This window comes from Prionailurus bengalensis, unplaced genomic scaffold, assembly GCF_016509475.1.
Source record: "Prionailurus bengalensis isolate Pbe53 unplaced genomic scaffold, Fcat_Pben_1.1_paternal_pri Un_scaffold_57, whole genome shotgun sequence".
NCBI lineage: Eukaryota > Metazoa > Chordata > Mammalia > Carnivora > Felidae > Prionailurus > Prionailurus bengalensis.
In genome coordinates, this window is record NW_025091159.1 from 162,099 (window position 1) to 175,039 (window position 12,941).

At 52.3% G+C, this 12,941-nt stretch overlaps 1 protein-coding gene across 2 annotated transcripts; it reads right to left on the reverse strand.

The window, feature by feature from the left end:
* Positions 1–520: 520 nt before the first annotated feature.
* On the reverse strand, positions 521–12,732 carry LOC122478381 (liprin-alpha-1-like). Of its 2 annotated transcripts, none has more exons than XR_006295975.1 (5): positions 12,721–12,732; positions 12,278–12,326; positions 10,782–10,916; positions 9,141–9,224; positions 521–7,161 (listed from the first exon to the last, which is right to left on the reverse strand). XR_006295975.1 is itself a non-coding variant. In XM_043572020.1 (5 exons), exons 1-5 carry the CDS (start codon positions 12,516–12,518, stop codon positions 6,802–6,804), a joined length of 711 nt encoding a protein of 236 aa, XP_043427955.1. In that variant the 5' UTR covers positions 12,519–12,707; the 3' UTR covers positions 521–6,801. The 2 variants fall into 2 exon arrangements, 1 of the variants encoding a protein (XP_043427955.1); XM_043572020.1 differs by lacking the exon at positions 12,721–12,732 and adding an exon at positions 12,436–12,707.
* Positions 12,733–12,941: the final 209 nt, after the last annotated feature.

The window sequence follows — 12,941 nt, forward strand, 5'->3', positions numbered from 1 at the left end:
AGAATGCAACGTTTTGTGTCTTTTCAAATAAATAACTGAAACATTCCCCCAGACCACAGGGCCCTGGATTGCAGTGAGATATCCAGCTACCCCCAAAACTCAACTTACAGGCTCTATTCCCAGGCTGCAGCCAGTGTGTTATGATGTCAAAAATATTTCTGAAGACCATCAGTGTCAAATAGCAAAAATGAAAGAAACCAAACTCCTCACCTCTGTGAAACTATTGGTTCCTCAATAGCTAATTGGTTTGTTTATTTATTTTTTATTGTTTTTTTTTTCATTTTTGAAAGAGACAGAAACAGCAAGAGTGGAGCAGGGGCAGAGAGTTCGGGGGAGAGAGAATCCTAAGCAAACTCCCCACTGTCACCTCTGCGCCCAATGCAAGGCTCACATTCACCAAGTGTGAGAACATGACCTGTGCCGAAACCAAGACTCACATGCTTCACTGACTGAGCCACCCAGTCGCCCCTTTTTTTAGAGTTTGAGAGAGAGAGAGAGAGAGAGAGAGAGAGAGAGAGAGAGAACGAGTGTGGATGAGGAGAAAGGGGCAGAGAGAAAAGAGGAAGAGGACCCAAAGCAGGCTCCACGCAGAAAGCAGCCAACCCACACTTTTTGTTACCTCTGAACTTACAAAAATACACATTTCGGGGAGCACATTTCAGGGTGGGAGAACCAGAAGGCACTACCACGAATCTTACTGTTTTCGTTACAGAAAGTATAAGGATGTGAAAGAAAACACATCAGCAACATCTAAGGGACAGAATTTTCCCAGCATGGTTCCAGGAGCAAAAGGTCTACTTTCAGTATCAAATTGCACATGGCCAGGTGGCAACTATCCAAGTTATTGTAAAACACTTTTATACACTTCAAACATAGGGACATTCAAATCAGACCACTGTTGAACAGTTTCTACAAATTTCCATGCCCAGGGAACCAAAAGCCTGAGGGTTCCTATGGAATTGTGAGCAGTAACAGAAATAACGGCATTTCAACTGAAGTACAACTGAGTGTGCCAGTCATGATCCTTATTATGAGTTCTGAGAAGGAGACTAGATTGAGGCAGACGGAAAGAGAAACCAACGGACAAGTCCGGGGACTGAAGGGGAAAGAGCCTCTAGCGGGAAGGGGCCCTGTGGGCCCACTGTGGATGCGAGGAACCCCACTCCAGACATTGTAGGCACTAGGGCCACTGAAGAGTGGCCACATGCCTTGCTTGCTCTCCAGTGTATCACAGAGCCCACTGAGTTCTTCCCTGGCTCAAGGCCCCGTCCCATCAATTGGGAAAATGAGGTCACAGAAAAAGGTCTCCAAGGAAGGCATCCTTGCCCCTGGCTCCAGTGCAAGCCCGCTAGCCGGGCCCTGTGGAGACAGGGTCTCCCGGGCCCAGCAGGTGCAACGCATCCCTGCAGCCCTGACGTCCCCGAGGTGGAGCAGCGCCTGCCCCCAGTCAAGCTGTCGTCCTGTGTGTCTGCACCACCTCCTGCCCAACTGACCAGAAAGCACTCCTGTACGTCCCTCTGGCCTTCACCTGCCATCAGCCCACGTGTGCCAAGGCACTTGCTGTGATGCCAGGTGACCCCAGGTTTTCCTCCACCAGCCACTATCGGGCACCCCAGGGGCATCTGCGGCAGGATCCTCGGGAACCACACCTCGCAGCTCCCGTACACAGGAGGTGGCAATGCGCCCGGTGTTTCCAAGGCAAAAGCATCTCTGGCCTCTGTGCAGTTAGACTAACAGACAAATGTCCCCCTTGGCCACAGAAGTCTCCAGAAAAGTCCCATGGAGCCCTGAGCCCCTAGGGCAGAGACACTTAATTGGGCTGTCAGCTGCTCCCCTCAGCAAAGGCTCTGGGCACGAAGCTCTGGGCAGCAGCTGTGAAGGATGACCCGCCAGCCCATGTGCCCAGCCTCAGCCAGGGGCTCACCCTCCACACTTGAACCCTGCAGGGGAGTTCAGTGGCGCCTAGCTCTCTGGAAAAGAGAGGCTGCCTTCCATTTCACCAATCCTTATGGTCTCGGGAGACAGAACACGCCCATCTGATTCATCACCTAAAGAGGGGGCCCCTGGCGTCACCCCTTGTGGCCTGGAGACAGAGACACCACGACAGGGCGTCTCCTCTGTGGTGCTTCAAAATCTTCTCTGCGGCCTTTCAAGAAACGTCATTGACACGTGCTGCCTCAGGGTACTGATCGCTTCTAAGACAGCCAAGTCGGGACTGCCCGCTGGCCAAAACCATTTTCCCCTCCTCTGGTCCCCCCATTCTCAGAACAACTGCTCACCTGAGCTCAGGTGGTCTAGCTTCACCGCTGTGGGGCCACGACACATTGCCAATCGGGGAGAGCCACACACGCCACCCCGCATGGGACCTGGGAAGGTTCGTGGCTCCTCCAAAGAGCGCGTGTGTCCCCTGACTCTGACACCCTATCTCAGGCTCCCTGGCTCCCGACCCCACCACCCTGCACCCAGTCCTATCCCAGAGCTCTCTCCCATCTGCCCCGCCTGCGTGTGGAAGTTGGTCTGACACCTTTCTTTTCCTCTGCAACCCAGACCATATCAGCTTGCTAGAGGACAACACAAACAGAAGACGTGGCTGTGAGGTCTTGCCAGGAGGGCTCAGCTGTCCAGCCTGCCTGCCACCTTCTCAGTCTCGTCCCCACGGCCTCTGGCCGCTCACGGCGACACAGCTCCCAGCAGCCTCTCTTCTGCCACCACACGAGAGAGCACTTTGGGAGACGGCTTCAAACAGACCCTGTTCCTCAGCCGGTCTCCTGCCCGGGGTCTTCTGACCACAAGGCCACCTGTGACCGTGGCCAATGCCTCCGCAACCACGGGAGCACTGCGATCCTCTCTATCCTTCTCCTTGGCCAGCTCACCTCAGGCGGGTGACGGGCGTGGACGTCCCTCTTATGGCAACTGCCCCAGGGTGCCACCCTCCAGGGGCCTGCACAGCCCCTTCCCTTGAGAACTCCAACATGCACTCGAGTGGCCTGCACCGCATCCACTGTTTGCTCCCTTGGCCTCCTCACACATACCCGTCTTCAAGCCCTGGAATGGTGACACTCAGCACACTGGTGTCTTGCTGGCGAGGATCTCCGTCAGCCAACCAAGAGGCTGCTCTGTGCCCGGATCTTCCTGGGTGCTTCTCTCTCCGGACACACATTCGCTGTGCCACCAGTAGTTCCGTGGACAGGGAGGGCCGCTTGTGACTCTACCTGCACTGACTTCTCTCTCCTACAAGCAGGCTCAACAAGGACAGCCACAGCACACCCTCGACTCTCCCGAGAGCCCCCGTCGGCAGCCGCACAGACCCCAGTGAGGCCTGAGTGGGCCTGCCTTTGGAGCAGGAGCCTCCTTCCTGCACCTAAGGGGGCCCAGTCAGCTACTCGAGGCACTGTCACACCAGAATGACTCTCACATGGTACCCATTTCCTACAAAGAAGCAAGCAAACCTTTTAATACCTCGCTGACAATTACTGTCTGCAGGACGCAGCTCACAAGCCGGCTGACCCACTCCCTCACAGGCGACTCACCAACGTCCCAACAGAGTTACAGCGATTACATGTCATTCTCCAGTCTTTTCAAACATATAAGAAACTGCGAGCACTGCGCTAACCCCACCAATGTCAAGGTGACCTTCACAACCATGGCCACGTGTGCACTCCCATGGTGACCCCACTGGCGTTGCGGAAGGGACCATAGCTTCCAGGGATGCTGGGCCGAACCTGGCATGCTGGACCCCTCCTAGCCCCACACCATCACTGCCACACTCGGTGGAGGGAGGCCGCAAAGAAACCCACCCAAACACGAACAGAACTTGCCCTAACTTCCACTCCTCCTCCCATGGCTGCGAGCTCTGTCATGCCTCCCGGTCTCCTGAGATTCCAAACCTAACCTCTGGAATGAGGTTGTACTTCTCCCTCTTGCCAACTACTAAGCTACCGGCTCCCTGAGCTACATCCAGTCACTCTGCCCATTCGGCCAAAGGATTCCTCTGGAAGATACACAGCAGGTGCCAACATAGGTGTTTGTGAGGTGGTTCATGTTAGGCACGGTGAAGGGCAGTGTCCCCCCCAGCCCCGCCCCATCATCAGTTAGCCGGTCCCTGGAAAATGGATCGCGTCAGACTACAACACACTCAGGGTTATTGTGTGTAACTCTGATCCGGTTCGGGTCATACCATAGCACACCCACGGTTCTACTTTGGAACCATGAGCTGGTTCACGTCATACTGGTGACAGAGGGAAGCCACCCCCAGCCGCATCTCAAACAGATCTGTGAACCGGGAAGTGTCATACCCGTGGTGAAGCGAAGAGCCTCTCACTCTTGCCCGCTTTAATACGGCCCTCTGTGCTTCCATTTTTCATAGAAGGTGTTCCTGCAAAGCAGCAAATGACAAGGACACTCACTGCAAGCAAGGTTAACTAGTCTTTGCATCAGGAGTCCGTTCAACACAGAGCACAAACTGGTAGTGGCCAGAGGAGAGGAGAGTAGGGGCGGTGGGCAAAAGAGATGATGGTGATTACGAGGCATCAGCATCCAGATATCAAATAAGGCCGTTTCGGGGATGAAAAGCACAGTACAGGGAATACGGTCTGTGATACCCTAAGGACTCTGTATGGTGACACACGATGACCACAGTGATGGTGACGAGCACAGAGTCACGTGTGCAATTGTTGAAACGGTATGCTGTCTACTTGAAACTGATACAACACTGTAGGTTCATTAGAATTCAGGAACAAATGGAAAACACTACTTGCATCAAGTGTGCTGAAATGCTGACCATCATAACCACGATGGGTAAATTCAGCAGTTACAAACCCCAAGACCATTCTCTCCAAGAGTCCTCCAGTAAACACCCGGATCCCACGTGAACGTCCTAAACCCTACTGAACAGTTAGGTCTCAGGCATAGCAAGGTTACAGAGGAGAAACACTGAGCCACTAAGACTTCTTCCTAATTGTGTAGAGAGGAGCAGGACTTTCTGGGCAGTGGGGGAATAGCCCTTCTGTGCAATAGGCACGTGCTCCGTCGTGGACCCTCTGCAGCCCAGCCTCACGTCTGCACACGCAGCACCAGGGAGCAAAGCCGACGAGGAGCTTCGGTCACACAACTAGCCCCTAGGCAGTGCCGTCCCAGGCCGGAGACACCGCCGCACGTGGCTAACTGAGCGCCCAAAATGGGGCTGGTCCCGACCACAGGGGATGGCACTGTGAGATGCCCCGTGGGTTGCAAGGACTGAATGTGGAAAAACATTGTAGAGTAGCTCCTTCATGTCTACACTATTTACATGATACAATAACATGTTGCCTGCATCAGGCTGCATGAAAACTAAACATCACCCGTCTGTTTGACCATTTCAAATGCAGCCGCGAGAACCCTTGGGATGACACTCGTGTCACCTGTTACCTTCCTGCTGGGCAACGCTGCACTCAACGAAAGGTTTACGTGAACATTTTAGCTTTCGAGCGAACCCCTGAAGGGACTCAGAAATCTGAACCCCATAGTCTGCTCATCTCCAACTCCGCCACATGCGTGCCATTCAGACTTGCGAGCGTGGGGCCGCTCGAAAGCACAGTGCTGGCTCGCCTTGGAGGAAGTGTGAGCCCCAGAGATCACCTGCTCCTTTCCAGTCTCAACCGATCACTGAATGATTGAGAGATGCAAATACCTTCTCACGTTGCGTTTCTTGTAACTGTTTTTTCAGATTGCCAACTTCTCCTAACAGAGACTTCTGAGAAAGGTACACACAGTCCTTTAGTGTCGATTCTTTCAAACGTTCCACATGCTAGAGCATGCCGACGTTTCTCTTTACCATAAGGCAGCACCACAGACAAGGCATGGAGCGGATGGCCATACCAACGAACCGGGTCACATGACCACACAGTGAAATGCTGTCTGTGAAACTGCAGTAACAGCCTTTACTCATACTTTGTCCATGTACAATTTCTTCCCGGATCACTGTCTGACTGTAAGTATGACAAGTTCCTAAGTTCACTTGCAGCCGGTACATTGGTTGGTACTAGCTTTTAGGGTCTGTGATGCCTCAGTCACTTGGGAAACCTGACCTAAGTTTCGTACATATACTTCCAATCTCACATACAACTTTCTACCGAAAGGCTGGCCCCAGTGATCAAGGTCGAATCTCACGTGGGGTATAATAACGCACCTCATAATGGGTTTTACCCAAAACAAGTGTGTCGTGTAATTAGCATTGCTCACTGGTGTCTCCAAGTGCCAAACTTAGGGAAGATTCTGGGTTCATCTACAGGGACACAGGTGTCACCAGAACCGGTAGTATCAGGTCCGCATCCAACTGTCCCCACCAGAGCTTCTCTCACAGAGATGCTATGATACTGCTTCCCTCCCGTTACACCTCAAGTGTATCTGTTATGATGGTGTAAGAGTCCAGGCTTCGACTCTTTGCAACCCAGATGAAAAGAGGGAAGGCAGGAGATGGAACAGGAGATACTCTGTTTTCAGCGGGTTAAATGCTTGACAGAACTGCGCTCTCCTACTGGTCCGTCTGGACAAAAGAGGTAGAAATTAGCTCCCCAGACAAGAACCAGGCTGAAGGTTCCAGGACAGGGGAGGCAAACGAGGGCCTGCCGACCACATCCAGCCACCGCCGGGTCCTATCAACAAAGGGTTATAGGCACCCGGCCCCTCCCCTTAGTTATATACTGCCTATGGCTGTTTCTGTACCCTTCTTTGATTAGCATGAAGCTAGCTTACTCCTTACGTCTCAGTTAGGAAAAGCCTAAAATACTTACTCTCGGGCCCTCCCCAGACCATACTCCACTTCTAGACAGTGAGACGCACCTTCCTGCACACATACGTCGGGCAGGGACAGGACACTGGGAACTTAACGCAGGCAGTGGGTAACAGCCTGTAGTTTTTCCGCGTGAAAGAATCATTTCTACTTTCTGCAGTGGCTGTTAGCCTCTGCACCACGCTGCTCCTCAGGATCACAACGTGAGCGTCTCCTCTGTGAGGACGGGGGCACTCAGGCCGCTGTCTCTCATGTCCTACCTTATCTTCCGCAGCAGCCATTCTCTCCTTAAGATGATGCTGCAGACGCTTGTCAGATTCGGAAACGAGCTGGTCAATAGTGCCCGACAAATGTTTGTTAGTCTCTTCCTTCAGTTTTTCTCTCTGCCTTACCTGAAAGAGAAGATGCAGGCTTCAAGCAAAAGTGCGAACACTGGCTCAGACGTGCGAATGGCCAGCGGTGTGACCCACACGCACGCCAACCTCGGCTGCCCCTTCCCACGGCACTCTTTGGCATGCTTGTGCGTCACTGCCAGCACCGACCTAGCGGGGCACAGAAACGCAGGAACCTGCTTCCCAGGGGTCATCACTTAGCAGGTCCGTTTGTTTCTGGGAAACAAAACACGCATGGGCCCTCAAGAATGTCCTCATTATTAGCTCTCAGATGGGCTCAGGAGGCAGATGTACATGCAGGAGAGCATATTCTTAAGGGGATCAGCTGATCTACACACGGGAGGAGGAATATTCCGGGGCAGAAACAGAAGCTCGGATCTGGCCTCAGGGGGAAAGAAATGAATCCATTGACAAAACCGAAAGCTAAAAAAAAATCCCCTATGGGAAAGATTCAGTGGTGAGAAAGACTTTCACCTGTTTTTCGTGAAATTCACACATCTCCTGAACGTTTTGTAATGGAAACTTGTATTACAAATCATAACTAATTACCTCCAGTAATTTCTGAACGTAACCGCAAAGTTCACAGGTCTGTGTTTTAACGAACACTCATCAATTTTATGGTTTAAAAACTTGTTTCTACCGCATATCCTGAATTAACCTAAAACAGAAGCGGCGAGGACAGGCCGGCAGGATTCAGGGGCTCCTGCCGGGCGCAGGGCCGTGGGGTACGGAGTACACATGTGCCCTGCAGTCGGGGCCCCAGGGAGGAGGAAGAGCCCACAGGACACACCCGCAGGCTAGGCAATGGACAGTCCCTCCAAATTCGGGCTTCCTCATCTCTAAGCCACACCTGCTGGCACCTCTTTCCTTGGGAGCAGGCAACAGAAAGCACGACCACCACACCTCACACGCAGCAACGGCCATCACTTGGAAAAGACCCTGGCCACCCCACAAGAAGGGATCAGCACCCAAGTATTTTTCAAGCAAAGCAGCTTAAAAGTGTCCTTGCAATTGTCTCAGTTATAATAGAATCCTTATCTCAACACCTGTCCCTCCAAACTACCATACAGTCCTAAAGGCAATGAAGTGCTTCTCTAAGTAGGTGAGGTCGAATTCTCGGCCCAAGAGGCTAGCGTCTGGTTGTGCTCGCTTGTGTGCATGTGTCATGGCGGGCTGGGGTCAGCCAACACGAGCCATCATGCTGGCATCAGAAGCTTCACTCCGCGGAAACTCATGTTTTATTCTCTGACCCTGAGGGCCAAGCACACGAGTTTCTGGTGTAAGTTAAGGGTGAGTGTTTTGAGTTTTCTGGTGAAAAAAAACCCAATGGCCTTGGATAGACGTCCCAAGTTGGGGAGGCTGCTGCCTGCTCTGTCTCCTGGGTGTTTCATGTTGACTTCTGACCAGCTCCCGCAGGGAAAATCTCAGGGGATTCAAGGGACACGGGCCTCTCTTTCGTCAAGGCTCGATTATGCTATTCCTCTTCATAGGAACATCAACCTTGACCTGTGCCTTTACATCTCAAGTAGAAATTCAGGATGTGGGGACCAAGGTCAGGCCCGTGACCTGATTTCAGGACCTCAGTGTCATGTCCTAAGGAAGGAGACCCCTCCTCTAGGCTGCCCTACCCCAGGCCAGTACCTCCGCTTTGGCCAAGGGACACCCACGAGGTCCCGCGTCAACCGTGAGTAACTGCTAATGAGCTGGTGGGCACGGTGGGCTGTGCGGGTGCCTCCACCCCTAGGCGGCACTGGCTATGGGGCCCCTGCATCCAGAGAACATTGTCCATATGCTAGGAGTGTTCACTAGAATCCAACTCGCACAAGAGTCCACTGTACCCCTGATGGGATCGAGAAGGGGCCTAGCGTCCATGTGGGGAGAAGTAGGAAACAAGGGACCACTCCCTACCCCCACACCCCCAGCCTGCGCCTCATTCTCAACCACTGCCAGCTGCACGGCTGCTCCGCCCGGACTCGTACCCGCTGCAGTTCTTGGTTCTTTTCCTCCAGCTGGGCCTCCATCTGGCGCAGCCTTTCCTCGATGTTGTCACGCCTGTGCTCGGCCTGTGGGCGACAGCGGGGTCAGAAGAGCTGGCTGCCCCACACCACACGCTGTGCCTACGCACGACATGCTGTGAGCGGCCTTCTGCCTGCTCACAGTCCCTACCGGCTTCATGCGTGCCAGTGGGAAGCAGTGGGCTTCCATACTGGTGACCGGGGGTAGGCAACGGTCTCATCCCCACCCCGGGTCCCGGATCCTTGGACGGTGCCTCGTCCCCCGGGAGACACCCCTGTCCACTCAGCACGGACAGGAAGAAGCAGCAAGCAGAAAGAGCAAACAGGCGTGCTGCCTTCCTAAGCTGGGAAGTCACTTCCCATAGTTGAGCTTCCTCAGCAGCACAGTGTTCAAAGACAAAGAGTCGGGCTACACGGCTGACCAGGGACAGGAGACAGGACAGGCGAGAAAAGAAACGGAGACTTGACAGGCAGATTGCAAAGGAGGAGAGGCTCTGTTGGAGCCTGGGCCTGTGGGCGCCCAATGCCGCCTGCCCGACTTGATGGCAGCCTTGAGGGCCATTATCCCGTGACGAACCCACCCCCCTTCCCACTGGGACCCTCACTGCATTGGAACCAGTAACACAGAAGCACCGACAGGCTCCCTGCTACAGGTTCCCTCAGCCCAGGTTCCGGAAGGACGGACTGGCTGCCCAGTCATGTGCTCCCTCGTCCTGTGTGCATCACTCGATCCCAGCACCGACTATATCATGTCTGGAAACTACCTCTTCAACTGCTGCCTTCCTCCGTGGGTGGTGAGGGCTGTGAGAACTGGGAGGGCAGGGACTGTGTCTGGCATGTTCCTCGACTCTATTTGTGGAACCCCCGAGTGAAATCCTTAAAGATTTATTTCTTAAAGGGGTGTCTGGGTGGCTCAGTCAGTCGGGTTCTGACTCTTGGCTTCAGCTCAGGTCATGAACTCAAGGTTTGGGCGTTCGAGCCCTGTGTCAGGCTCTGTGCGGATAGCATGGAGCCTACTTGGCATTCTATCTCCTTCTTTCTGCCCCTCCCCTGCTCATGTATGTGCCCATGCTCGCCCTCTCTGTCTGTGTCAAATAAATGAACATTTAAGAATTTTTTTAAATAAACACGATTGTGTTTAAAAGAGGATAGGATTTTCTCATTTCTCGGAAAAATTCTATCCTTTTTTGTTTTTTTTTTTCCTTCGGTAAGCTCTACACCCAACGGGGAGCTCAGACTCATGACCCTGAGATCAAGAGTCCCAAGCTCCACTGACTGAGCCGGCCAGGCACCCCTGTCCTTCTCTTGCCCAAGGCTACTATCTTGAGCTTTGAGTCGCTGACTTAAGTCTGAAAAGCAGTGAGTCTTAGATGCAGCCAACGGCAAACAGCACACGTCAGACAAAACCGGAGGGAACAAAACTGGGGATGATGCCTGCCGTTTGAAAAGCATTCCAATCTCAGACAAAGTAGCACCGAAAACAGATCTCAGCTGGTTCGCGGACTTTGGCACGCCGACGTTACCGGTGAGAAATGAGATACAAGAACGGACCGCCATGAAAATGACATTCCCACCATGGGACCCAGAAGGAAACGGGGGCCCCACCTTGCAGAGGGTGGCCACCCTCTGGGCCGGCTCGGCTTCCACCTCGGGCAGCGACTTGGCCTTCCTCGGGGTCGGCTGCAGCTTCCGCTCCGCCACCTCCAGGCGCTCTTGCAACTGGCGGTTTTGATCCACAGTCTAGGAAATGAAGGCAAAGCATCAAAGTGTAGCAAGTCTTCTCTCCGTTTCCATTTTTATTAAAGTGAAACAAAATCTGAATGCAGAGATCTGCTGTTAGTTCTGACCGAAGCCAACAGTTTGGTAGGTGCTTCAGAGGAAACCTTTCCTTTGTGCAAGGAGTCACCCACGGCCTTGGTCCTCCTTTCACTACGCAAAACATGTCTTGCCAAACTCTTTGCTCTTCTTCAGTATCTTCAAAGAAGTCTTTCCAAAGACAAAGTTCCCACACATTAAAGAAAACCCATCTTCTGGAGGAGCTTGCTCGTTCTTCCTGACCAGTTAAGGAGAGAAGAGTGAGGTCCTAACCCTTCGTAAACATAATTATACTGCGGTCCAAGGGCTCGCTACATAGGACATTCTGAGGTGGGCACATCAGCCAGCACAGAGCTTCTGAGAGCATGCCTGATGCCAGTTGAGTTCTTTTTGGAAGTGTACCATTATTCAACAAAAACACTCTCCCTCTTGACCAAAAACGTGGAAAACTTCAACGTGGAAAAGTTAGACACGAGATTTTTTGTTAAAGGACTTGTAGGGAAGCCGAGGTGGCTCAGTCGGTTAAGCGTCCACCTTCGGCTCAGGTCATGATCTCATACCTCATGGGGTCAACCCCGCCTCATGCTCTGTGCTGACAGCTCAGAGCCTGGAGCCTGCTTTGGATTCTGTGTCTCCCTCTCTCCCTCCCTGGCCCTCCACTGCTCATGCTCGCTCACTCTCTCTCTCTCTCTCACTATGGCTCCCTCTCTCAAAAATAAATAAGCATTAAAAATATATAAAGTCATTTAAAAATTTTTTTCAATGTTTATTTATTTTTGGGACAGAGAGAGACAGAGCATGAACTGGGGAGGGTCAGAGAGAGAGGGAGACACAGAATCGGAAACAGGCTCCAGGCTCTGAGCCATCAGCCCAGTGCCCGACGCGGGGCTCGAACTCACTGACCGCGAGATCGTGACCTGGCTGAAGTCGGACGCTTAACCGACTGCGCCACCCAGGTGCCCCTATAAACTCATTTTAAAAATCATGTACAAGGTGAGGTTTTTGCAAGGTTAACGTTTGTTCCCACAGACTTCTTCCATCTTCTGTGTGCATATAGCTCTGTGTGTATATACAGACTGCGTATCATGCTTTAAAACCCTCCAAAATAAATCACATGCTTTACACATAGTATTTCGCAATCTGCCCTTTACACTCATGATTTGGAACATGTTACGTGCTCTCAAACAGCATTCCTCGATGTCATTTTAATGGCTTCCTAGTATACCACTTTCATTATCATTTTGGGTCGACTGACACATTTGACAAACACACCAGACAAAGCTCACTCTGTTTCCAAGAAGCTGGATGTGGTTTTCCTGTTCAATGCCGGATGACCTGAGACAACCAAGGAAGAGACGTGCGGCTTCCCAAAACACAGGGTCTCACATCCTCACGCCAGACTGTGCTTCTGCCCCGGCCATTCCCCCCGATCTCAGGTACTAACCAAAATGGCCAGCTGCCTACACATTCCCGGCCACTCCCTGCTCCTTTGGAAACAGGGCTAACAGGCAACAGAGTAACGTGCATGTAAGACAAGACAAAGAAGGAATCAAGGAGGGGAGCCCCATAACATGCTTCATAAAATTCGAAAGAATTAAACCCTGGACGTTGAAGTAACCCCGCTGGTCAACACAAGATTCTAAGATCCTAAAACCTTGACATTGACACTTGGTCCTTAACTTGACTTGTAATTAATAAAAGTGGAATGATGTTGAACGAAACCAATGACCTGTCGATGAAGAGAGTCCTTCTTTGGGAACTCGTTTTCAAGTTTATCTTTGAGGTCGTGCAGAGAGGTGGCTTTGTGCTGTGCCCTGAGGCAGCGCTTCTCAAGGGTAGTGATCCTGTCTTACATGTCTTCCTTCTGGGCCACGGCCTAAGCAGGTATTTCAGAGGGAAAACAGGGAAAGAATTAGCGGACGACACATTAACACGCTCCAGACACAAAAA